Source organism: Nipponia nippon, unplaced genomic scaffold, assembly GCF_047370975.1.
Source record: "Nipponia nippon isolate SJK-2023a ecotype South Korea unplaced genomic scaffold, ASM4737097v1 scaffold_2, whole genome shotgun sequence".
Classification (NCBI taxonomy): Eukaryota; Metazoa; Chordata; class Aves; order Pelecaniformes; family Threskiornithidae; genus Nipponia; species Nipponia nippon.
In genome coordinates, this window is record NW_028262336.1 from 2,668,582 (window position 1) to 2,691,912 (window position 23,331).

Below are 23,331 nucleotides of genomic sequence, written 5' to 3' on the forward strand. Positions count from 1 at the left end.
ATTGGCCACGAGGACTCAACCCCTGCGCCCGGATTGGCTACCCCGGGCCGCGCGTGCGAGCAGCAGGGTGGGCTGCGCGGGAGGGGGAGCGGCGCGGAGGCAGCGGCAGCGCGCCGGCCCGGGCTGCCCGCTCGGAGGATGGTCCCCGCGGCGGGGCTGCCGCTGCCGAGCCCGCCCAGCCCCCCTGTGAGTGCCGGGCGCTGCCGCGGGGGTGGGCCCGCTGCCCGCGCTCGGCGCGGAGCCTGGTGAGCGGGAGGGGGGGGGAGGCGGGGAGGGGCGGGCCGCGGCGCGGCGGCGGTGGTGCCGGGGCGGAGGGGGCGCGGGCCGGGGCTGCCGGTGGCGGCGGGCCCGCCCTCCCGCCCCTCCCCCGCGGCGACCGTTGCCGTGAGGAGGCGCGCGCCAAGGGCGCGCCCCGGGCTTCGGCCCTGTCGCCGTGGCGACGGCGGGGCCGCGGGTCCCCCCCCCCCCGCCCCCGGCAGCCGCCTCGGGCCTCCTCGCCCGCCGGTCGGGGCGCCGGGCCGGGCCGGGGGCCGCTCCCCGCCCTCCTCGCCCCGGGACGCCGGCGGCGGCACCGCCGCGGGGGGCGGCCGGCGCCCCTTTGTCTGCCCGCGCCGCTCGCTGTGCCCAGGTGCGCCCGGCCCGGCCGCGGGGGCCTCGGGCACGGCTCGGGTCGGGGCTGCGGAGCCGGAACAGGCCGGGGCGGTGCGGCCCTTGGCCGGGAGTGCGGGCGGCCCTTTGTGGTGCGGCTGCTTGCTGCCCCTCGGTGCCCCTGCAGGCACCGCGGCGGCGGCCGGGCTGTCGGCCCGGAGCGGTGGGGTTGTGCGGGCTGGCCGCCTCCCTGCCCGCCGCGGGTAAGGCCGCAGAGTGCTGGTGCCTGCGATCGGGGGAGGTGTAAAGATGAGGGCACCTGGGGCGTTTGTATCGTTTTGAAATCTTGATGATCTGAGACGATTGACCGTCGGTCGCTGTTCAGAAAGTTGGCTTTGGAGAGAGCGAAACGTGGGCACTGTTTCTCAGCCGTTACATCTTTTCAGCGTGGTCCAGGGTAGAAAACGTGCTGTGCATCACCTCCGTGTGCTCTTGCTGTGTGATGTCTCAACCTGGAGCTTGGTCAGCTCCAGAGTGCAGTGTGGAAGTCCAGCTTTTTTGTTTAGAATTCGGTCCCTGGAAACTAACTTTTCCTGTTGGGTGTGTTTTCAGCTTGGTCTCCTAAAGAAAGAAGGTTTATGGACGTGCTCCAGCTGTTCCTTCTGCACCTAGTAATTTTAACTCTCTGGCCAATTTCAGACAAATTTGCCAGTGGCAGAGGTCTTAAGAGATTGAAGTCTTAAGTTTCATGGAAATCAACATCTGCCAAATGCAGAAGATGACAATTATTGCTCACGCTGAGGGCAGGGCACCTAGAATCCAGCTCCTTGTGACAGGCAGCAGAGGTGAACCGAGTCTGTCAGCATACACGTGGCTGAATACAGCCGTGCCACACGATGCCGTTTGTCCAGGGAAGTTTGTAGGGAAACGGTGGCATTAAGGGGAAGAAGAAGGGACTAGCGATGTGTTGAGTCACCGGCCGTAAGTACACAGAAAACCACACGTCTTTGTTTTAACTTTTTACATCATAGCTTGGCCTTCTGTTAGACTCCACCCAGGCATCTGATTATTAAATGCTTTTAGCAAAGATAACTTAATGGTTGCACAGTTAAGCATTCAGAAGTCAGGTAATGTAATAGCTTGGTTTGGAAGCATGATTTGAGCTTTGCTTTTTCATATACATTGCATTGGGACAATCTTATTTATGTGATTACGTTACATAGCACTTTAACAAACTGCAGAGTACTGTTTGTCACTCATGAATCGTGTGCGGTAATCAGGCAGATAGAAAGGAAGAAGCTTCCTATGGGGAAATGGTTATTATTATAAAGATTTAGAATTTTTAATTTTGACTTTCAATTAGTGCCATAGTAATAATTCATAGGTGCATTTTGGGGTGAAATAGATTTGACAACTGAAAATACGTTTGTCACTGAACGGGAAATAAGCTTAGACAACGCCATGTTGTGAGCATGATTTTAAGATGCATGTATTCGAAATAACGTATCCGGTATGTGAGGCAGTATGAGAACGTTGCAAACTTTGAAGTATTTGGGTATTACTTATTCCCTTAGAGACTTACTTATTGCCTTAGGTTATAGATACATGGGAAGATTTTAACGGAGTAGATGAAAAATGGTGGTGGATGCTGGAGGAGTCTGACAGCTGCAAAGAGATAATTAGGATGTAAGTGCTTGATAGTGGCTTTGCTGCTTTCATTCCTGGTTTTCCAGGCAGCGTTCCCAGGAGCTAACCAGGGACAAACTGAAGCGACGATCACTCAAGTGGTGCTGTGTGCATCACGGACTCTACGTTTGTAGTTGAAGTTTAGTTGTAGTCTGAAATTCCAAAGACTTTTATGAACAAGAAGGCAAAAATTCGGTGAATGTCGTCTGCTGACACCGCTGGCCGAGCTACTCCAGCTGCTTTTCCCCTTGTCTCTTCTTGGGTGAATGTAGAGGATGCTTCCGACTTTTTTAAAGGGAGGAATTAAAGAGCTACTTTTATGTGGGTTGTTTTGGTGGTGGTGGTTTTTTCCCCTCCATACCCTGAAATCATAAGAACACCTCCAGCTTCCAGATATTGCAGTGTAACGAACTAGGCAACAAAGAGATCTGGAATTGCGCATTCCAAATATTCAAGCATGCTTTAATTTGCAAAGTGCGTTGGCATAAGGTGTCTGACGTTGTAACCAATCGTATCCAGCTTGGATATGAATTAGTACAATGCATGGGGTAGAAGAAAGAAATAAATACATAAGGAAGTCAAGGGCTGGGACATGCAGGATTTCACAAGAACCATTCTATTTAATTTTTGTACAGCAGTGCTTGTGCTTTTGTAAGGAGTGTTTGGATCCAAGATGGTCTTAAAAATAACTTTGTAAATGACCTGTGACTGGGGGGAGGTGTAAGTAGCATAGCATTTGATATGAAGGGATTCTCAATGAATCATAGTTATTTGCGTCGTAAGAACTCGTAAAAAATATCATGAAGTCTATGCCACTTTGAAGGATAGCGAGTAAGTATCACAGCACAGTGTTTCAGCTGAGAGAGTTTTCAATTAAATCACAATATTGAACATTGTCCCTGATTATCAAAACACCAGCGGAGAGCGTGTACAAACCAGGCGGTTAAATGAAAATGGATATGTAAAACCTGTGCGTGCATAGCACCTGACAGCTGTGGTGTTCCTAATCATTTCGTAAGGGGTCTAGTTAGAATTCCCAGGCTTCTTCAGAAGCGTTACACTTGTCTGCAGCCTGAAGGACTGCTAGCCCTTAGTATTGCCAGTCACTTTATAACTTAGTTCCTGTGCTAGCATTCTTCATCTCTGCCATGTCTGTGACTCCTTTCTTCAAGTTAAGTCCGTCGGGAACACGTTTTCCTATTCTGAAGGGTATCAGTCATAACGTGAGTTGTGTGCGTGAGCGTTCTGGAACGTCGCGTGAAAACATCTCGGATTGAATGGTTGAGCAGCCGGGCTTCCTTTGTTTCAGATTGCCATAAAACCTGTAAAGGTCACAACTCCCTGATGAAGAAACGTTGTGCAGTGCCCAGTTTATATAATGCTAACTTAACTTGCTGGTTAAAATACAATTCCAGTTTTTATATGTGCGTATCGTGTGTCCAAGGTGTACTTTGGTTTGACCTTACAAGTGTAGCCCTGTTGTCATGCTCTGAGTGAGCGCAAAAGAGATTCTGCTGCGTGCACAGGACTGACAAATTGTGTGTAAACCCAGTTTGTTTCCTGTATGAAAAGCTATGGCATCAGTCTCGTAAGGTGAATGAGTTACTTTTGCAACCATGACATATGATAGCAATCTTTTACATCAGCCACGCTGTGTGCCATTGTGATTCAGGTAAGAAGAAAGTAGCAGACTGAAAAAATGTTTCGTGCTTCCTGTTAACAAGTGCCTTTCTTACCCAGTTACCTGAATTTCTGTCAGGTTAATTGACTGAGATGAAGACCATGAAATGAGATCAGTGCCTTCTAAAAGCACATCTCAATCATGCCGGTGCTCTGATACCAAAATGAGTTCTTTGTGGTCCCTCTCTAGTGAGGCTGGAATGATCGGAGTATGGATCTATTAACTTTTAGGTCTAAATGCAGGTTTCTCAGATCTCGTGATCTGGAAGTCATTGGTGTGGTGAGTTGTGCCGTGAGATTATTGAAAGTGTTGTTCTTTAGGCTGCTGACACTGTTAGAAGCAGCGTAGAGGTATTATGGGAAGAGGAGAGCTTAACTCTAAAAAGTTTTGCTTCTTCTTCAAGTAACTGAAGTTTAAAGTGGAAGTAATGTTGTCCATTTGGGGTATCTGCCTGCATCTGTAGGCTGTAATGAGTGGTTGGCTTAAGGGACACTTGATTCATGGCGGCCTTCAACCTTTGAAGTTGGACTCTGCTTTGCTTTCATGCGTCAGTGAACTTGTTAGCTGGAAATTGAACACAAATCTTGGATGGGCTAGAAATTGCCTTTTGCTTTGCACTACAACTCTTCTTACTCGTTTACTACAATAGTAAAATGGTGCTAGCCCAACACGGAGCAACTCCAAATCAGCAACAAGAGAAGGAACACCATTTTGTTTTTTCGCTGTTGGACGATCCATGATATTTAGAGATGCCGTTTAAATATTATCTATCTATAGTTTAAATGCTTGATTCTTCTACATAAGTCTCTCGCTTGTTGTAAATTCTGAGACTTCCCGTGTAATTGCAGAAGTTCAACTAGTCTTGGCATCGTCTTGGGTCGTAGTTCCACAAACATAAGCCAGCGCTGCCACTGTGAGAAGCACTCTTGTACGGACGTCAGCAGTTTCAGTGTCCTTGTTTGGGAGCGGGAGGTGTCTTTGCGATACTTTTGCAGAGTAAATTTTAAGTGGAAGTTATGTTCTCATCTGGCTTCCTGCGTGGGTGCCAGTGAAGCGGGGGAGAGGCTACGTCTCTCGCCGTTATTCTGGAGTAGGTAGGACAGCAGGGAAGGGTAACCGTCTTACGGATTTTCTTATTATTGCTATAAGAACAATTTGTTAACTAAGGGGAGTTAAGTAGCTAGTTTAGCATATGTTGCAGTGTAACTCATTGACTCTGTTAGCATTCAGATTTGATAAAATAATTAATACAAGCAAAAAATTTTATTTTCCACTGCATCAGGTTTCAACTGTTAGTTGCCTTTCAGAAGGCCATCCCCAGGAAAGCAGGGCTTTTTAACGCATGACGGTGATTTGGGAAGACAAACGCCATCGCTCCAAATGTCCCTCCTTCCTCCTTCTTCCCCCAGCTTTATATGCTGAGCGTGATGCCATACGGTGTGGGATACCTCTTTGGTCAGCTGGGGGCAGCTGTCCCAGCCGTGTCCCCTCCCAGTTCCTTGTGCCCCCCAGCCCCTTGTGCCCCCAGCCTCCTCGCTGGTGGGGTGGGGTGAGAGGCAGAAAAGGCCTTGACTCCGTGTAAGCGCTGCTCAGCAGTAACGAAAACATCCCTGTGTTATCAAGGCTGTTTTCAGCACAAATCCAAATCATAGCCCCATACTAGCTACTATAAAGAAGATTAACTCTGCCTCAGCCCAAACCAGCACAGCAGAAAATGACCTGAGGGTCCTGGTGGACACCAAGTTGAACATGAACCGGCAATGTGCTCTCGCGGCAAAGGTGGTGAATGGAATGGTGTCCTGGGAGCAGGACAAGCATTGCCGGCAGGCTGCAGGAGGTGATCCTTCCCCTCTACTCAGCACTGGTGAGGCCACACCTGGAGTCCTGTGGCCAGTTCTGGGTTCCCCAGTACAAGAGACACATGGACATACTGGAGAGAGTCCAGTGAAGGGCCACAAAGGTGATTAAGGTACTGGAGCATCTCTCATCGTAGGGGAGGCTGGGGGAGCCTCAGCCTGTTCAACCTGGAGAAGAGAAAGCCCAGGGGAATCTCATCAATGTGTATAAACACCTGAAGGGGGGGTGCGGAGAGGACAGAGCCAGACTCTTTTCAGTGGTGCCCAGCGACAGGACCAGAGGCAATGGGCCCAAACTGGAATGCAGGAGGCTCCATCTGAACATCAGGAAACTCTTTCTTACTGTGAGGGTGACTGAGCACTGGAGCAGGTTGCACTGGGAGGTTGTGGAGTCTCCATCCTTGGAGATATTCAGAAGCCTCCTGGATGTGGTCTTGGGCAACTGGCTGTAGGTGGCCTGGCTCGAGCAGGGCGAGGTTGGACCAGATGACCTCCAGAGGTTCTGTGATTCTGTAATACCCTAACCTACTTCAGAACCTAAGAAACTCAGCAGAGTGCATAAAACTAAAAAAGTCAATATTTGTAGTGCTATAGTCACATCTTGCCTACAGAACCATTGGTCTGTTGTTGCTGTCTTTAGTTACAGCTGCAGCAGTTACCATTTGCATCCAAACTATTAAAAAAATGTGGTCATTTCTACTTGGTATGGTGTTTGCCTGTAGTCAGTCAGCATGCATGTGCTCCGTACTTCTCAGCTGCAGTCTCCTGGCTCTGCGATGCCAGCTGGGGGCTGCAGCTCTGCCTTTGAGCCTCTGACCAGTGCTGCCCATGGCACTTGCACACCCTCTCTTCTGTCTTGCTCTCCACGGCTCAAGTTCACAACTTCTCTTGGAGGTAGCTGTCGGGTACTTAGCTGATGTCTGTGTTCATTTAAATTAAAAGTGGGGGAGAGTTGAGGGCTTCTTGGGTTTGTTTTTGTTTAAGTCTGCGACCAAAAGTAATGCACAGTCTCAACAGCTGATGATTTGATTTATTAAGTATTGCCTTTACCTGAAGCAGTGGTGTCTGTCGAGGTCGTGTTATACTTGCTGTGGTTGGCGGGTTATAGAGAGTCCCACCTGTAAATTGTCTGAAGAGACTTTACAGTCCATCTTACTCACTTTGTCTATGGTTTTTCTGGGCGGGGATGGGAAGACCCTGTGTTTCTTAGTTTGGAAAAATGAACTGTTTGAGCTATCCCTTGCTAAGGAGCAGAATGGAGATCCCCCACTTCCAGTTTCACTTTAAGGTATTCTTGCCACGCCACTCTCGGGTGGCAATAGGGAGGTGATTTCAGACAGTTATAGAAAAAGAAGATGGAGGTGAGGAATTTTAATTTTATGGAATGATTTTCTAATTAAGTAAAACTTGCGGGATCATGGTATCAGTCTGTCCCTTCCCTTTATCCATTCCTTTCATACCTCTGGAAAGTAGTAGCTTGGAAATCTGGTTTTAGTTTCCGTTCCGTTGTCTGTGCTCAATTTCTACAGTAGTCTTATTTGCTTTTTCTAGTGCTTTCAGAATTACTTATTTACCCCTGGAGAGCTCGTGTTTTCATAACTCTCCTAATCTAAATAAGTAGTTCCTGAAGTGGTGGAATTAATGAATTCAGGTTTGCTATGGATTTGCACCTAGTGGTTCCAATTTCTGGTGTCTTAACGTACATTGATCTTGCTTTTAAATTTCCTCTTTGAAAGTGTTGAGAAAGCCTGCCTGCTTTCCCTGGTCACCTGGGCTCAGATATCTCTAGTCTGGACCTCTCTTAAATCTAATTGAAAGAGTTTGCAGCTTTATCCCTGCCAGTATTATTCAAAACTGTCAAACATCCAGATCACAAGACGAGTCCTTTATTCCTGGAACTGAAGCAATTGCCCAGTGGACCCACTTTATACAGAAAAACCTCTGAAGAGCAAAGGTGCGAAATAGCATTGAGGTTGTGAAGGGGGAAGAACCCTCTTCCGTCCGCTAAAACCTTTTGTGAGGAGCCTGGAATGAAACGTACATTGCAAAGTTGTGGGGTTTTGTTGGGTTTGGGGGCAGTGCACGTGTGTTTGTTTCTTAAAGCTCATTACAGCTGGTAATGGTGAAGGCACCACTTCTGGAGTAACATGCTGGCCTTTGCTGAAGGACGTGGCAATACGCTGTCTGGACGGGCGCTTTGGAAGCGCTTTCATACAGCTGCCAGTTTCCACAATTCTGGAAGTCGAAGGGAAGTTTCATTAACTAATTCTTGCAGAGTCAGCATACTTAGAAATTATGTGTCTTAGCGGTAGAGTTGGGGAGTAAGGTTGATCAGCTTGTACATTAAAACTGAAATACTGTTTTATGGTACCTTCTACCTCGGCCATTTTTACCTTTAGCCCCATTAAGACTTGTAGGGAGATCCTTTACTCTGGAAGGTCAGTGCTTGTAACCAAATCTGAGGATGGAGTGGATCTCTTCTGCGTGTTGTAAAGGAGCTTTGTAGTGCAGACCCATACAATATTGCTGCCTGTACCATGAACCCTCGACAAGTTCTTAGTTTGTGTCAGGTTTCTCAAACCCCAAGCCTATAAAATATTCCAGAACTTGACTGTGTAATCCTTTGTACTTAATGACTTACATCTGAAAAGATGAATTAAAAAAAAAATTACACAGAAACTCTCTGGATGCCCTACACATTTCAGTTCCAGGGCACTTTGCACTGCTTGTTAGTTAGGGTCCTCAGGAGAGAGCAGCAAGTCAGTTTAGCGTGTGTCTGTGTGTCTGGCGTAGCCATCAGAGAACCACTTGATACCTCCTCAAGACCTTACGTGGTTTCATGAACAGACTACGTGAGGATCCTTTGTAGTTGCAGAACAAAAAAGAGCTCAGGTTAAAACCAAAAAAACCGAAGCAGGGAATAGTATTCTGGCTGTATCATTGTGGCCAAAATGAAAGTCCTGTGTTTTGATTCTAAACTGGTTATCAAGCCCTGTGACGAAGTACTGTTCTTTGAATTGAGATTTTGTTCGGAGATAAGGCCACATCAGAAAGCAGAATTAGACTGTCTCTTGCTGAAGCGGTAACTTCTACATTTGTCCAGTTGGTCTTTGGTGTTTCAAATGCAGCTTTCAGATGTGCCTGGCTTCCTCAGTTATAAATAATCATCTTGGTCCCAGTATTCAGAGACCATGATGACTTACGTGTGACGGCTTTTTTCAGGAAAAAGAAATTATTTGTTTTTTAGGCAGCGTGCTGGCAGCAAGGTTTGGCTCACCACAGATGCCCTTGCACCGGAGCGGGAGCGCATTCAGCCTCAGCGGCGGCACAGGCAATCTTTGCCATCTCATACAGATAACCTAACCCACATAAAGATGATGACCTGTTACAGGAGGAATTTGGCTGCAATCCACTTTGTTTCCACTTAGCTTTCACCATCAGAACAGGCTTTTTGGCTCCTTTGTCAAGCGTAGCATAATTAGATATCTATCTTCTATTTGAAAATAATTTTCTGTTTTGAAGTGTACTGTGGATCACTGGGCATTGAAAACCAGGGAGATGAGCACTGTCTTGCAACTTAGAGACATTCCTCGTACTTTCTCACCTTCTTCATGAAAGTGGTGTGTGGTAACTTGTGAATCTTAACAAAATACATGAAGAACATGGGGATCGTGAGGATTTCCCTGGTCATCGCTTTCTGATTTCCTAAAGAAAAGAGTGACGTTCCCCTTATTTTAATCTAATGTAGCTGAGGACACTCTGTAGGGTGACAGCTGTGGTCTTTGTGATTCTAGCTTGTGCACTGGTTGTGTAATTACAGCTCTTTACCTCCCAGATGCCTGCTTCCATACAACAATTCACCCAGACCACAGGAGATGGTTCGTGTAGGCATCTTCCTTTGCTAGCCCCGTGTGCCGCTCCAGTCTGGTTGTAGTACCAAGGTTGTCCGCGCAATGTGTGAGGGTGGCAGCGGCTCACATCGGGTGCCAAATGTCCAGAGATACCTCTCCTTAAATAGTTTTCAGAACATCATCAGCAAGTAAAAGACTTGCTTCAGTAGACATGATCTCAATCTCTCTCTGCCCCTCCTCTAAGGTTTAAAAATAAATGAGGCCGTACTAACCTAGGAAGACTTGAGGGGCAACAACGGTAGAGCAAGAAGAATAAATGTGAGAGGTGGATCTTTAGGTGATGAATAGGGAAGTTTCTTTTTTTCTGAAGTTTCTTAAGCAGATCTGGTCAGGATTTCTCAGAATGACTCTACGACTATGCTGTCCTGAAGCTGCATGTTAGTAAATGGTCACAAGCAATTATGTCTTTAATATTACAAAAATTATAAACGAACACAAAAATTAATGTAGATATGAGGGAATATCCCTTGAGTGATAACCCTACTTCTTCGTCCAATGCTGTTATAAATAAAAGGAAGAGGAAGTTTTCTTTCTAGTTCTCTTGCATGTTCTTACAGAACAGCCTTACTGAAACTTTATTAAGTCAGCAGCAGGAAAAATCCCAGTGTATTTGAGTTTAGATAGTACAAACAAAAGAGGCAAAGAAAAAAATTCTAAAAGCAGGGAAGATTTTTTCCATCTGTTGTTATTTGCAGACACCTTAAAAAAAAAAAAAGTCGCTCGTGTAACAAGTTTTAGCTTATTGGCATTGGTTTTCCTAACTTTTGCAGGAGCTCTGGGTTGCACTAGGAAACTGTCAGCTGGTTTGCATCAGGAACGCGTATTCTGTGAAAAGTCAAGGTTGCTCTCCCCTGCCCTGCGATCCCTCGTACGTCTTCCTCGGCAAAAGGTGGTGCGTGTTGTGCCTGGTCTGATGCCGGCTGGGCAGCCAGCTCCGGAGCCGGGCACGGAGCCGAGCGGTGTCCCGTCGCTTACCTGCAGCATTGGCACTGACCTCACTCCTCCTCTGCTCCGTCTCAGGTTTTTGTAAACATCTGGGAACTGCATCTCTTTGAGAGGTTTCGTTTAGGTCGGTCAGTGGGCCCGGCTGTTGTTGTGAGTGGGTGGATGAAGGGACACGGTGCAGTAACAAGAAAACCGTGGTTTCTTCAGAAAGCAAACTGAAAGATATCAAAGGGATTCTTCCTCTTACCAGGAAAAAGTCCTTTTCAATTTCCTGCGCAGTAGTCTTAACAGGTTACTTTTATAGGCAAAAGCAGTTGGTATACGTAGGTAACGAGCAGAAAGGTAAGCTTTCGAGTTTCATTTCCTGCAAGCGTTTTATTAGGTAAATGCAAAATTACAATAGAAGTGTTTCAAGGGGGAGTAAAGAAAGGCCAGTAAATCCTGTCTTTTTATCTCAAGGGCACCTTGCTTGTGATTAAAAGCTTGGATTAAGTCCCCGGTTGAAGCTAGCCTTGTTTTAAAACGTGCATGGAAGACTGGAAAAGAGAGCTCCAGCAGTCACTTGAATGATGAGGACACTGTCTTGCAGGGGAAAAAAATAGCATTTGAGTAGTTATTATCTATGCCTTGGAATTGATCTTAGCTGTAAATCATGGCTGACTACATGAGGTGTGCAAAGCTAGTAAGAACCGTGAGATTGTAGCAATGTAACAGCGTAAGCTTGCTGAAGTATTTTAAGAGAAAGAAAGATTTGGACTGCTGGTAGTTTTACAGAATGTGTGTAGCTGCGTATTGAGAAGATCCTGTCTTCCTCATACAGAAGAACGGGATAGCTTTACTCATTTGAGGAAGGTTGGTTGTACAGCCAAAGATAATAGATGGGAAGCATTCTTTTCTTTTTAAAATGAATATTAAGTTTGGAAACACTTCCTAAATGAACAGTGAAAGCTTAATGTCAAATGAAATAATCTAAACTAGCTTTTTCTTAAAGAGCTAAATCTGCTGCATGCATATGTTTTGAAGAAAAAATTTCATAAAATAAGTTGCTGAATAATACTTGCAAAGTTGGGTAGCAGGCAAGAAGACACTTCAAAAAATTTGCTTTTGAGTTTTCTACTCTTTCAGAACTACAGAGGAGATTAAATTACGTTAAACTTAAGTCTGCAGAACACAAAAGATCTTTTCATTTCTGGGGGTGACATTGCATTTAAATTAAAATCGGTATTTCAGGTTGACGTTGTAAGAGCTATAAACTACATAAAAGCTTGAGGGAACCTTGGTATGAAATAAATATAAATGTTGAATTATTTCTCCTTCATCTGGCTAAAGAATTTGGAATTTGCTACATTCTCTCTGCAGAAGACAGATTCAGCTGAGTCAGGTGAGCGTATTTCATGAGTGAACTTAAAATACATTTGCCACTGAGCTTATAAAGCGAATATATGTCTTCTGCTTTAGAGAATCAGTGAAGGGATCTCTCCGTGAAGAAGTATTATTTGACATGGAAGAAGTAAAGAGAAACCCATTGTCAAAGCTTTGGTGATAAAACCGCTGCGAGGAAGAAATGGAGACAGAATAAACATTATGCATCAGCCCCCAGAAGTCTCCACCTAGGCAGTATTTTGTGGGTTTTTTGGGTTTTTTAATTCGCAGGGCCCATATTTTCAGCAGCCCTGAAGAATACTGCCTCCCTGGTGTCGCCAGCTTTGAGGTGTATCAAGTAAAATGCAAAGGTGTTTGTCTTTATGGAATAAGAATAGGAAAAAACCAACCTCAGTTCACCGTGTTTCTTACGGTACAATCTATCAGTGGAAACCCCAGAGTTGTATACAAGTGCTGTTTAACGAACTTAACCACCTCTTTTCAGTTAGAAAATTAGAACTTGAAATAAACTACCTGGTTAATTAGAGAATGTGTACAGCCTTGTTTTTTCTTACCGGTCCCACAAAACTGCTTTGAAACTTTTGGGGAAACATTGGTTGAGTGGTAAACTTTGATAAACTTGACTTAAAGTAATTCCACAGTAAAGTGAAGTTAGAATAATATTCATTGCATTCCTGTGCCCTGTCTTCTATGTGCAATGGACTGTAGATCCCAGTAGAACTGGAGCGTATCAAATACAGACTCCAGGTTGTTTACGTTTGTGAGGCTTATACACTCGATGTGGTAGCATCTGGCTTGAAATGTGCAGGGAACGGCATCGCTTGGAAGAAGGACGCTTGTTGACATCATTTGAAAAAAAAAAAAAAGGGCAGGGGAGGAAGACAGAAATGGAGAGTCTTTGACACGTTGTAATAAAGACTTTCCATTTTCTCAGGATCAAAAAATGGTTAGAAGCTGTATTAATAAATTTCAGCACAACTTTCACTAAGGCCTTGCCTATCTTCCCAAATACTATATACAAGATATTGCTGAATCGTTTAAGGCATCTGCTCAGGAGGAAGAGATAAGGCAATTGGAAAATGGCTTAGATCATGACTTTGGGAGACAGGGATGCTGCTATTAGGAGTAAGAATGTTGCTGAGGGGGGAGAGGAGGGGACAGGGACCTGAGGGGACGCCCCCGTGAGGGGACACGGACCCTGGGCGGAAGAAGCTTGAATATAGGAGTGTGGAGAGCCCGTGTTGGGAGGAAAGAGTGGGTGCCCTGAGCCGGGGCAGGGGGAAGCTGGGGTTGTGGATGTGTGCAGGGAGAGAGCTGTGTCTGTTCTGGGGGAGGGTATTTGTGGGTGGGTGCTTTTTTACACCCTTTACCTTCACACAGTTGTGCTTTATCTGTAGCCTTGCGTGGTCGCTGGCCATCTAAATCCACATTAATGCTTTCTATATTAAATACACTGTAATACAGAAATACTCCTTTGGTTCTGAAGTTGTATAAATTTGCAAGATTAAAAAAAATATGGTTTCATGGTGAATACATTAGTCTTTCAAAAATGCTAAGTTTACCAACGCTAAGACCTCTTTCATCTTTTTGCTCTGATTTCCAGCATACTTACAGTGTTCTTATAATGCCCGATAACAGATACATCAACTCTGTCCTCGCAGATGGTGCAGAAAAGTCAAGAAACAGGGTACGTGGCTGCCACACGATGCAATCCAGCATCTTCCTTTTTCGAAGCATGGTGTTTGTGAGCTTTGCTGTACCAGAACTATGGCCGCAGACTCTGTGCTCACATCCTTACCTCACTGAACAGCAACAGTACTGTATACGCTAAATTAAATGACCCCTTCGCCCCCTTGAATAGCTATTTTACCTGATACACAAGGTATCGTCTTAATGGTGGATGTACGAGAGCGTGGTGTTACTGGCTAGCTGCTCTGCTTCTCGTGTCTCTGCTGGTAGCCTTCACGGATACAGATTCTGCTGGGCTGCTTTGACACAACTGAAAAACCCCAGCTGAAACGAGGTGTGCTGACCTCAGGCTCTCAGTGGGTGAGTGACCATCTCTCTCTGGTTGCCAGCAGTGTAAAAGATGGCTGGGCTCTAACCAGATTTACTTTTTTTTTTTTTTTTAATAATCAGACTTGCACACCTGCTAAACCCTCCCAGCTAACCCCTTCGTCGTCACCTGAGACAATGAGTGCAGCTAGAATAAGTGAGGGGGTACTACTGACCATCACCGGCTACGCACAGGCGGGGTGGCAGTTACAGGTGCCTTGGGTGGGAAACTGGCTTTCCCGGCTTTCCGAGTTGTGAGCTTTCACTGACTTGGAGGACCTGAGATACCAACTGGACTAGTCTTACTGCGTATAAACAAAAATAAAACTGTTAGTGAATTAAGCTAAATGGATTTAAAGGAGAGGAAATCTGTTTTTAAGATGAAGTAACACAAGGTAATTTATAAGAGAGAGAGTGAAAGTGCTGAAGTTGCACCACTACTTTTTCCCACAGTAAAAGACTGTTGTCAGGTTTTTGCATCGTTTATGCAGAGCATGGTCAGTGAGAATGGAGAAAGCAAAGCCTGTGGAGAAATCTGAATAGAAAGCGATGCGCTCCGGTTGATGGCTAGGGAAGCCTGTGGCGATGGTTTCAGGTAGGCTGTATGTAGCGCCCAGCGGAGTGGCGTAACGCCGGAACTCATCTCGGAGAGGATTGTGTCTAATTTTGTGATGGTGTGAATGCTGTTGTGTAGGTGGAGGAGTTGAATTAGGTTCCCAAAAACTTGGGGCACTTTTAGTTCCCCAAGCTGGATCTGTTCGCCGGGTATCGCCCGTTTGCTTTACTTCGTGGTTTGCCAACATTTCCTCTGTCTTCACAGGAATAAAGTACTTACAGAAGGGGTGGAGTGGGAAACAGCATCAGCCTTGATGTTTCTCTTCAGTTAATCCTTACCGAACGAGAGCGCTACGTTCAATTAACCTTTCAGAGTATAAAGACCGGAGAACAGCATCCGAGTTCTGTTCTGGTACCATGCAGGTTATTTCTGTTAACTTGTCACGCGCGTACACGCGTGCGTGCGCACAGAGCCCATTCCGAAGCGTGTGCTTCAGTGCTGTGGGAGCTCTGTAGATGGCTGGCTTTCTGGTGGGTCAGGATTTTTGCTTGTTTGTTTTTGGTGTCAGTGTCAGTAATGGTAGGCTCGGTTTACGTTAAGAAGTGCTTGGTGTTGAAAGTTATATTAAAAACCACCCCCACTTCCTTACAGTACAAAGAAACAAACAAAAAAATACCCTAAAGATACGAAGCCTGTTAAAAGAAGCCGATGAGCTTTCCAGGAGGAGCCAGGGAGAGGGGCGACCGCGAGGAGGCTGAGGGCCCATGGGAAGAGTTGCAATAACAGGTTGGTTGGTGAGGGAACAAGCAGAAGCATGAAAGTAAATACAGAGCTCAGCCTTCTCAAAAAACAGATTTTGATTTTTTCCTGTTGTCGTCTACAGTATACGTCATGTTACTTGCTTTCTGAAATTCATTCCCTGGTAGATTCATGTTCGACCATCATTGACTTAATCTCATCTTTTGTTTATTTTTTTCATAATGTTTTTGTATGTCTAAATACAGGCTACCGGCGTGTTCAAGCTGAGGACAAGTTAGGTGCAATTTATTAGGCTGTTATGTATAACTTTATTTCATAACTTTATTTTTAACTGAATTTTAGATATCTGAGAACATAGGGTGGCATTTTTGGCCATTTTAAGCTGTACGTTAATTCACTTGCAAGTAAGTTTTGTAATTCGTTACATTAATAGCACTCTAAATTTGTATTTAATAAAATGTCCTCATTGTAGCTTGTATTTTGCTTAGCATTTGTGCTTTATTTAGAACTGGGAATTGAATGCATATTCAGTTAGGAACGGCTGATGAAAGAGAGTTCAGCTGTACCTCCTCCCATTCAAAAAACAACCATATACTCTAATTTGCCTTCTTGCTTCCTTATTGGGATTATAATTGTTTTTATATTTAAAGTAATTGAGGAAACAGTTCATCATAGACAGCAGGGGTTCACGAAGCACCCCGATGGGTAACGTACTTCATTTTTAACGCTCACGTGACCGGCTGCTCTACGTCACGGTGACGGACTTGTGCGTACTTTGTAGTATGGCCCTGTCCTTGTGGTCCAAGTCAAAATGATGCAACAAATGTCGTGTGCTAAGAATTCAGAAGAGTGCAGGAGTTGTTAATTCTTTCCACAATTTTCTTCAGGCTCTCTTCTCCGAAACCATGCCAGAGATGACAGAGAATGAGACACCTACTAAGAAGCAACATCGGTGAGTTTCCATGGGAAAATGACTCTTTTGTAGTTCTGTAGTCTGCGGTCATGTCACAGTTACGAAGTTTCTAGCTAAAAGTTTGGCAATAAGGGTATTGACAAGAAGTTCTGAGGGTTCACCAGGGTTGATCCAAAGGTTTGGGAACTATGGCTGCGAAACTTCCTTTCTCTCTTCCCCTACCTATGCCAAATTATTTGTCAAAGACATGTCTACCTGGGCCACCGAGGCAACGGAGGTTCTTTGATTATTACACTGACTACTCCAATGTGTATAAACCCCTGTCGCCACCTCGGTTAGAGTGCAGCCTGGATTAGTGCGGGGACTCCCTTGAGATAATTGGGGGGTCACTATACTCATTTTGACAGAGTAATTTAGATCTCTTCCTCAACTCCCAGTGGAATCTGGACTTTACATCTCGAATCTTGCTGGAACTCAAAATACATCTTGAGGTTGCACAGCAACACTATGACCAAAATTTGTAACAAAGCAACTCGGAGCTCGTTACAACTTTTCCAGGTTTTCCTTCCTTTGCAGCAGCATGTTGATCCAATACCTGATTGGTAGGGGAATCCTTCAGTCCGTAGCTAAATACAGCGTTCATCTTATGCTAGGTGGCCATGTAGGATATGATTTAGGATGAGAAAAGCTCAGAGAGAACATCAGTTTGTCCTACAGAAATTTTTTCAGTCTTGATGGATTTTGTGACTCTTTCTTACCGCACTGATAGAGTGGTTTGGATTCGGTATTGGTAACGGGAATGAAAGGGCAGTTGGGCCTCTCCAGCCCTTACATTCTTGTGCATATTTAGGATATATGATCAATTTTGACTGGCAGATGCTTGTTTTGGTTAGAAGTGGGAGAACTGTAGTTTACTATAAACCATTTTAAATTATAGTTTACATGCATTCCTGTTCTGGTAGCACAAGTTTTCAATGAACAGGAGATTCATCATTTCTTGACTAGTTGTAGAAAAGACGTGCAGGCTTCAGTTGACATTTATTTGACTTGAAGATGTTCATCTTTAGGCATTATTTCTTAGCAAATGTCTCCAGGTGTGACCATCTGCAGTAACATTACTGTCTTGTAAGCGTTGTCCAAGTTACACTAGATACTTTTGGTGCGTTACCAGAAATAAACGTGTATCAACTCAAAGCGTAAAGCATACATGCCCCATCGTAATCACACGTGTCATCCACGTGTATCTTGCATTCTCACTTCAGATTCCTTACTACAGCTGGCCTGTGCTCTAACAGTGGGAAAGGAGAGCAGAAGATGCTACTCTGCTTTTTGCATACTCTATCCAAACATCTAGGCTGAGAGTGTGCTGCTGGACAGAAATCTTTTGAAAGGTCGTCTTTTTTTCTGGAATATTTATTTTTCCAGAAAACACATGCTTTGCTTTATTATACTTCCTTAAAGTATTTGGCTTACTGCATGTATACAGTACCTCTGATTTATAGATGTAGAGTCCACGCTTGGGATTTATTGACTTCCAGCAAAGCAATTTGAGGCATTGCACAATGATGCTGGTTGCCATCGGTCCAGAAATTCCAGGTGTGCATCTGAAAACAGAGACAACCCTTACCTGCCCACATTATACCTAGACAGAATTTTGAGGCAGTAAAGAAGAACAACTGCAGAGAAATGGTAATTCAGGTTTCTCACACAACGGAAGCATGCTTATACCAGAAGGTATGATGTTTGAAGGTCACATGTCTGGAAAAATCAATTTGCACGGTAACATTTTCTCCTGTTTCATTGATCCAGTGAATGTAAAAGCAACATTTCAAACAAATAATTAACTCTGCTGTTGCTCAGAAATTAGTTCTGTTTTTTTAATATTTGGCCTTAGTGAACACTGGATAGTGTTCAATAGTTGTTGCTACTGGATAGTTGTTGCTCTGCCCTATAAATATGTGTAACAATAACCAAATGCAATATTACACGATGCCTTGTTAGGCTGAAATTTATTTAAGTATGAACACAAATGATTTTTTGTTACAAACTATTTAATATCGGCGCCTAAAACCAGTCCTTGTGAATGTGACTTCTACTATGTTCTTGTTCACAGAGCAAAATATAATATTTAGTACTTTAGCTGTAATGGAAATAATAAAAGAAACATTTGTATGCAGTTTTTTTCCCTTCTGTTTCACATAACTGTTTTTCCTTTATGTTTTACAGAAAGAAAAACCGGGAGACGCATAATGCAGGTAGGAACATGACGCTTTGTTGTTCGGTCTGGAAATAAGCACAGATGCTTTGAGCTAGTAAAAAGTATTTTGCATGGAGAAAGTTCCTCCGTAGGAGATTATTACACCAAAAATCCCCCACCCTACCGAGCACCTTTCTGTGTCCTCGCATAGAATATTGGTGCAGAAGGGCGTCTGGATCAGCCTCCAGTTTGCCATTTTCTGCAGTAGAAGGTTACAGTAGCAGGCCCAAGTATGCAAGTGGGACCATCCCCCTGGCTTTCCAATGCTCGTGAATTAAGAAGTAAACAATTTCAGTTGTGTTCAGTTCTAAAGGAAAATAAATGCATAGGCATTCACACATAAATAATAGCCACCTCTCTTAAAATAAAGAGGTAAACACTTCAGCAAACTAGAGATGGATATCCGACCCAAGCGCTTTAGAGGCTCCCTGGCTTAGAAATATTCCTGTAGCCTGTCCCTGAGGTTGCCAACACCTGGATGTTGGCATCCCAGAAATTCTGTGTGAATACCGTCTGGACGTTGCAGGAGTCGCATCCCTCAGGCAGTGGCGGCCTTTTCCTCCTGTCAGTGTCCAGCTCTTCTGCAAGTAGCAGCAGAAAGATGGACTGGGAAGGGGTCTGGCAGGTTTTGGCCGGGCTTATCCCAAGAAATTGATTCCAGTTCTTCTTTTATTAAACAGCACTACTGTGTGGTCTTCAACTGGAAAAACCACTCAGTAGTTTCCATGTGAAGGCTGTGGAATATCGTGCTTGTCGGGCTGTGCCCAGGATGTGGCCAGTTTCTTAAGGATTAAGAAGCAGTAGGAAATAGTCTTATCAAGTTTACTTTTAAGATTGCCGACCTCGTTCTAATTCTCAGTTCCTGTTTTACTTGCCGATAGCTTTCCAAAGTCTTCATCTACTGGGCTGAACTCTGGAAGATGTGGGGACCAGCTCCCTCCAACCCTGTAGCTTGCTTAGTCATTAATATCTGGACAAGCTGAGTAGAGCATGGAAAATATCAAAACAAAGGAATAGCACTTCACAACCACTGTGATATCTGTATGTATTAGTAAGATATACAAAAATTAAGTCCCAGGGACCACATTTTAAAGTTTATACAGATGCTCTGATTTGTATGGTAAATTTCTTGCAGAAGAGACTTTGTTTTGCTGTGTTTAGTGTGTTTAGGCCTGTCTCTGTCAACACCACCAGTCTGTCCTGAAATACAAAAAATAATTCAGTGGTTTGAGAAATGTAAATTGAAGTGGCAGACTACTGAAATAAAACTATTTAAATTAAATCAGTGTATCCTTTGTAAAGGACCACAGTAAAATATACTGACCTGTGGATCACCGTGTGTTTCTGTGTGCAGCAAAAGCACAAGGTGATACTTCACAAAATGAAAGAAAACGATACGTTGGTTTGAATCTTGACAAAGCCGCGACAGAAATCTTTTTCAGACCCTTTGGGAAAAAGGCATCTACTAGTTTTAGTTTGCGTAGAACACCAAAACATTTCAGTCAAAAAAAATAGCTCCATGAGAGTGAACTATATTTGAAAGAAGCTGACTAAGGTGGGTGGAAAACAGAGATTAATACCGTCTGAAAAAGCCATGCCCAGGGGTATTGACACTGCTAGACTTGTAGCGTAGACCCTTTGCGCCAGTGTTTAGGCCTCGTAAAGAGGTAAACGATGTCACTAGAGGACTATAAATAAAGGATTTTCTGACTTCCTCCAAAATAGGTAATTCACTGGAAATACCGTTTGTTCAATATTCTTTACTCCTGGTCATAATTAGACCTTGCGGAACAGTTATACCTTTGAACATAAAGAAGAGTAACTGAGAGTCCATGTACCTAGAGCTTCCGCTATGTTCAGTGTTGGCTGCTCCATCAATATCAATTTAAGATTAAGATTGAAGACTGGTAAAATCTGAATTATTTCTCTTTTGGTGCTGAACTTGACATTAGTATTTTAGAGACATGGATTTCCTTCCCAAATCTGAAACTGTTTTTTTTCCGTAATCTTGGTTCGTTTGCTTTCTGTATACCTAAATTTAATCAGTCTGCCTTGTGAAAAGAGTGTCATGAAACTCCGCTAGAAAGCATTACCTAAACCTGAATTTTGAGTTGCAGTAACTCCTCCTTTCCACAAAGGGGTCCAGAACATCCCCACCTTTTAAAGATGCTGCCGCTTACGTTACAGCTCTCAATTCCGCTGAGTATTAACTCAGTAACTGAAGTTTACTTCAGAGGATTTATTTTCCTCTCTCAAGTTACTCAGGGTTCCAATATGTCATGAAATAATGTATTTGTGAGCCCTTGCATTGGCACTAGTTGTGCTGCTGTTGTGCTGACTTGCCCAGCCAGATGACACAGCACATGTTATTTTTGCTTAGTGGAGAGACATCGAAAGAAGAAGATTAATGCTGGGATAAACAGGATTGGAGAACTCATTCCCTGCTCCCCAGCGCTTAAGCAGGTGAGTGTCCATTCAGAGGCGCATACAAGTTTCCTGTAAAAGGCATGTGGGTTTCCTTGTCTGCAGAAGTATAAATACTTATTTTGCTATTTGCCTTAGGAAGAAGACAAAACTGTCTGAATTAACATGCTCAAAAATCTTACTAGTTATTAGTATTTAACAAATTCTTTGTAATAGAATTCCTTTTTGGAAGTGCAGGGCCCCATGAATGTAATTACGCCGATTTTGAGCTTTTTATCTGAAGGTGTTGCATGTGACTGCTGACAGAATGAAACGGTGCGAGTTGGACGTGTGACTGATTGTCTCCTCGGTTCATACGCGCAGTATTTTCGAGGAGGTGTAAGCTGGACTAATTTGCCCCTAGCGATTTGGTCAGCTTGCTGATGTCTGCCCGTGCGTTCGATGCGCAGCTTCCCAAAGTTCTCGTTCAGGGTGCCTGAACGTGGGTGACAACAGAAGGTAAAAATCCTGTCTCGGCTGCTGCCTGCCCTGTTGTGTGAGCGGACGGATAGCTGTTCGCCTTGCCTCTGTCGGAGGGGTGGCAGGCTGGATCCGGCCGGCGGGTTGCTGGTGACGTTGTGCAGCTCCTGTTCGTCAAGTCATTTTCTGCTGATGCTGTGTGAGGTAGTCTGTGCGATGCTCGAGTGGTGAAAGCTATGGGTTAAGCAAGATCATTTTTCCGGTTGTTCTCCAGTCCCTTCTCTGCCTTTTGCTGGTGATCACTTAATGTCCTAAGATGTAAATGGAATTGCATGCATGCTTATTTTTGTCGTCTTTCGTAAAATGGGATGAAAGCGATTCAGGAAGTGAAATAATAATAGTAAGTTAAGACAGTGTGAAAGATGAAGCAAGAGAAATGGTTTGAGGTTGATGCACAGAAGCATCTTTTTCAAGACAGAGCCACCTACAGCAGAGGTGTTCCTACAGAACAGTAGTAGAATAAATTAAGAAATGAGCGAGGGGTTTCACAGACAGAATAAGCATAATTTCAGAAAAGGAAGATGATGGAGAAGTTATGGCATCTCTTTCCACATTCTCCAGAATATTAGTTTCAAAATTATGCACACACCTCCCTGGATAATTGTTCCACATCTGTTTCTTTCCTAATAAAATATTTACAAGGCAGTATCCTGGAAATTTCATATGATGTGTATGTTTACTAGTGAAGAAGAATGTTAGGCTGCTCAGCAAGCAGTGATGCTTGCTGTTCGTTTCTGTGGCCCTAGTATCTAGCTTTGGGCATCGGAAAATGTCAGCTCCAGTATTGAAAATGTCATTCTGTAAAAACTCGTGGCATTTTAGGGTCAGTATCACTCATGAAACCTGTAGTTCATCTAAAAGAAAAAAAAAAAAGCAAACAAACAAGAAAACCCCCCAAGGCCCGCCCCCCCCCAAAAGAAAACCAACAATATTCAGAGAATCATTCGGGTTAGCGCATTTTTAAAGTGAAGAGTGTTGGAGCAAGTGCAATCTTATCATTAATGGATCTGCTGATGATAGACCTTTCTCCTAATTTTGTATATATGTTTTCTTCTAAAGAGCAAGAACATGATCCTGGATCAGGCCTTTAAGTACATAACAGAAATGAAAAGACAGAATGATGAACTTCTGTTAAATGGAGGGAACAACGAACAGGGTGAGTATGGATGCTGCTGGAGGCTCTAGAATTTCTGTCGCCCACTTCCACCGCGTGTGTGTTAGTACTGCCTAGTGACAAAGCCTGGGTCAACAAGCCTGGGAATCCACTGCTTAGAAAGTCTTGAAGGAAGCAGCCAAGAGAATACCCAAGTGTGTGTTCCTGCACGTAGATATGAGGTAATGAAGCAGTCGTGTTGTGATGTAAAGTAATTACAGAGCTTGTAGGGGATGCAACAGCATCTAGTAGATTCTGTCTGGTTTATTCTGCCGTAGTGACCGGAACAATTTCTGACAAACTTCAGAGTTAGACTTTTTTCATTGAAAACATGGAGTTTCCTTCATGCATAGAGCTTTTTTTTTTTTTTTCCTTTCAAATGCTGTAAAAGCGATAACAGTCTGTTTTATAAAAATATAATGCATCATATAAAATCTTTTTGAACAGATGTGTGAAAATACAGTGATGGAGGCATGACAAAAATAATCTCAGAGCTAATGTTTGGTTTGTGATTTTTATTTCTCCCCATAGAATGGAATTCTAAATAGTTTATTTTTATCTTGTCAACGTAATTGGTTTTAAAAGAGCTAGGTGATTTTCCTAGTTAGGCGAGCTGTCTCCCAAGTGCGTTGCTGGTTTTTGTGG

General features: G+C 44.1%; 1 protein-coding gene across 15 annotated transcripts in view; it reads left to right on the plus strand.

The window, feature by feature from the left end:
• Positions 1–23,331, plus strand: part of USF3 (upstream transcription factor family member 3) — a 36,089-nt gene that overhangs the window by 1,101 nt on the left and 11,657 nt on the right. For 4 of the 15 annotated variants that reach the window (XR_015704592.1, XR_015704593.1, XM_087756555.1 and 1 more), the window contains exons 1-5: positions 75–186; positions 16,308–16,372; positions 18,560–18,588; positions 20,971–21,053; positions 22,593–22,689. Coding sequence is in view for 13 of the 15 variants with exons in the window: in XM_087756555.1 (XP_087612681.1) it covers positions 139–186; positions 16,308–16,372; positions 18,560–18,588; positions 20,971–21,053; positions 22,593–22,689 (322 nt within the window). In the remaining 2 variants the exon portion in view is untranslated. Of the gene's footprint in view, positions 1–67; positions 246–1,337; positions 1,570–10,442; positions 10,792–13,442; positions 15,192–15,312; positions 15,448–16,307; positions 16,373–18,559; positions 18,589–19,471; positions 19,632–20,970; positions 21,054–22,592; positions 22,690–23,331 lie in introns of those variants that run through there. The other 11 variants (XM_087756557.1, XM_087756567.1, XM_087756558.1 and 8 more) reach the window with 11 other exon arrangements.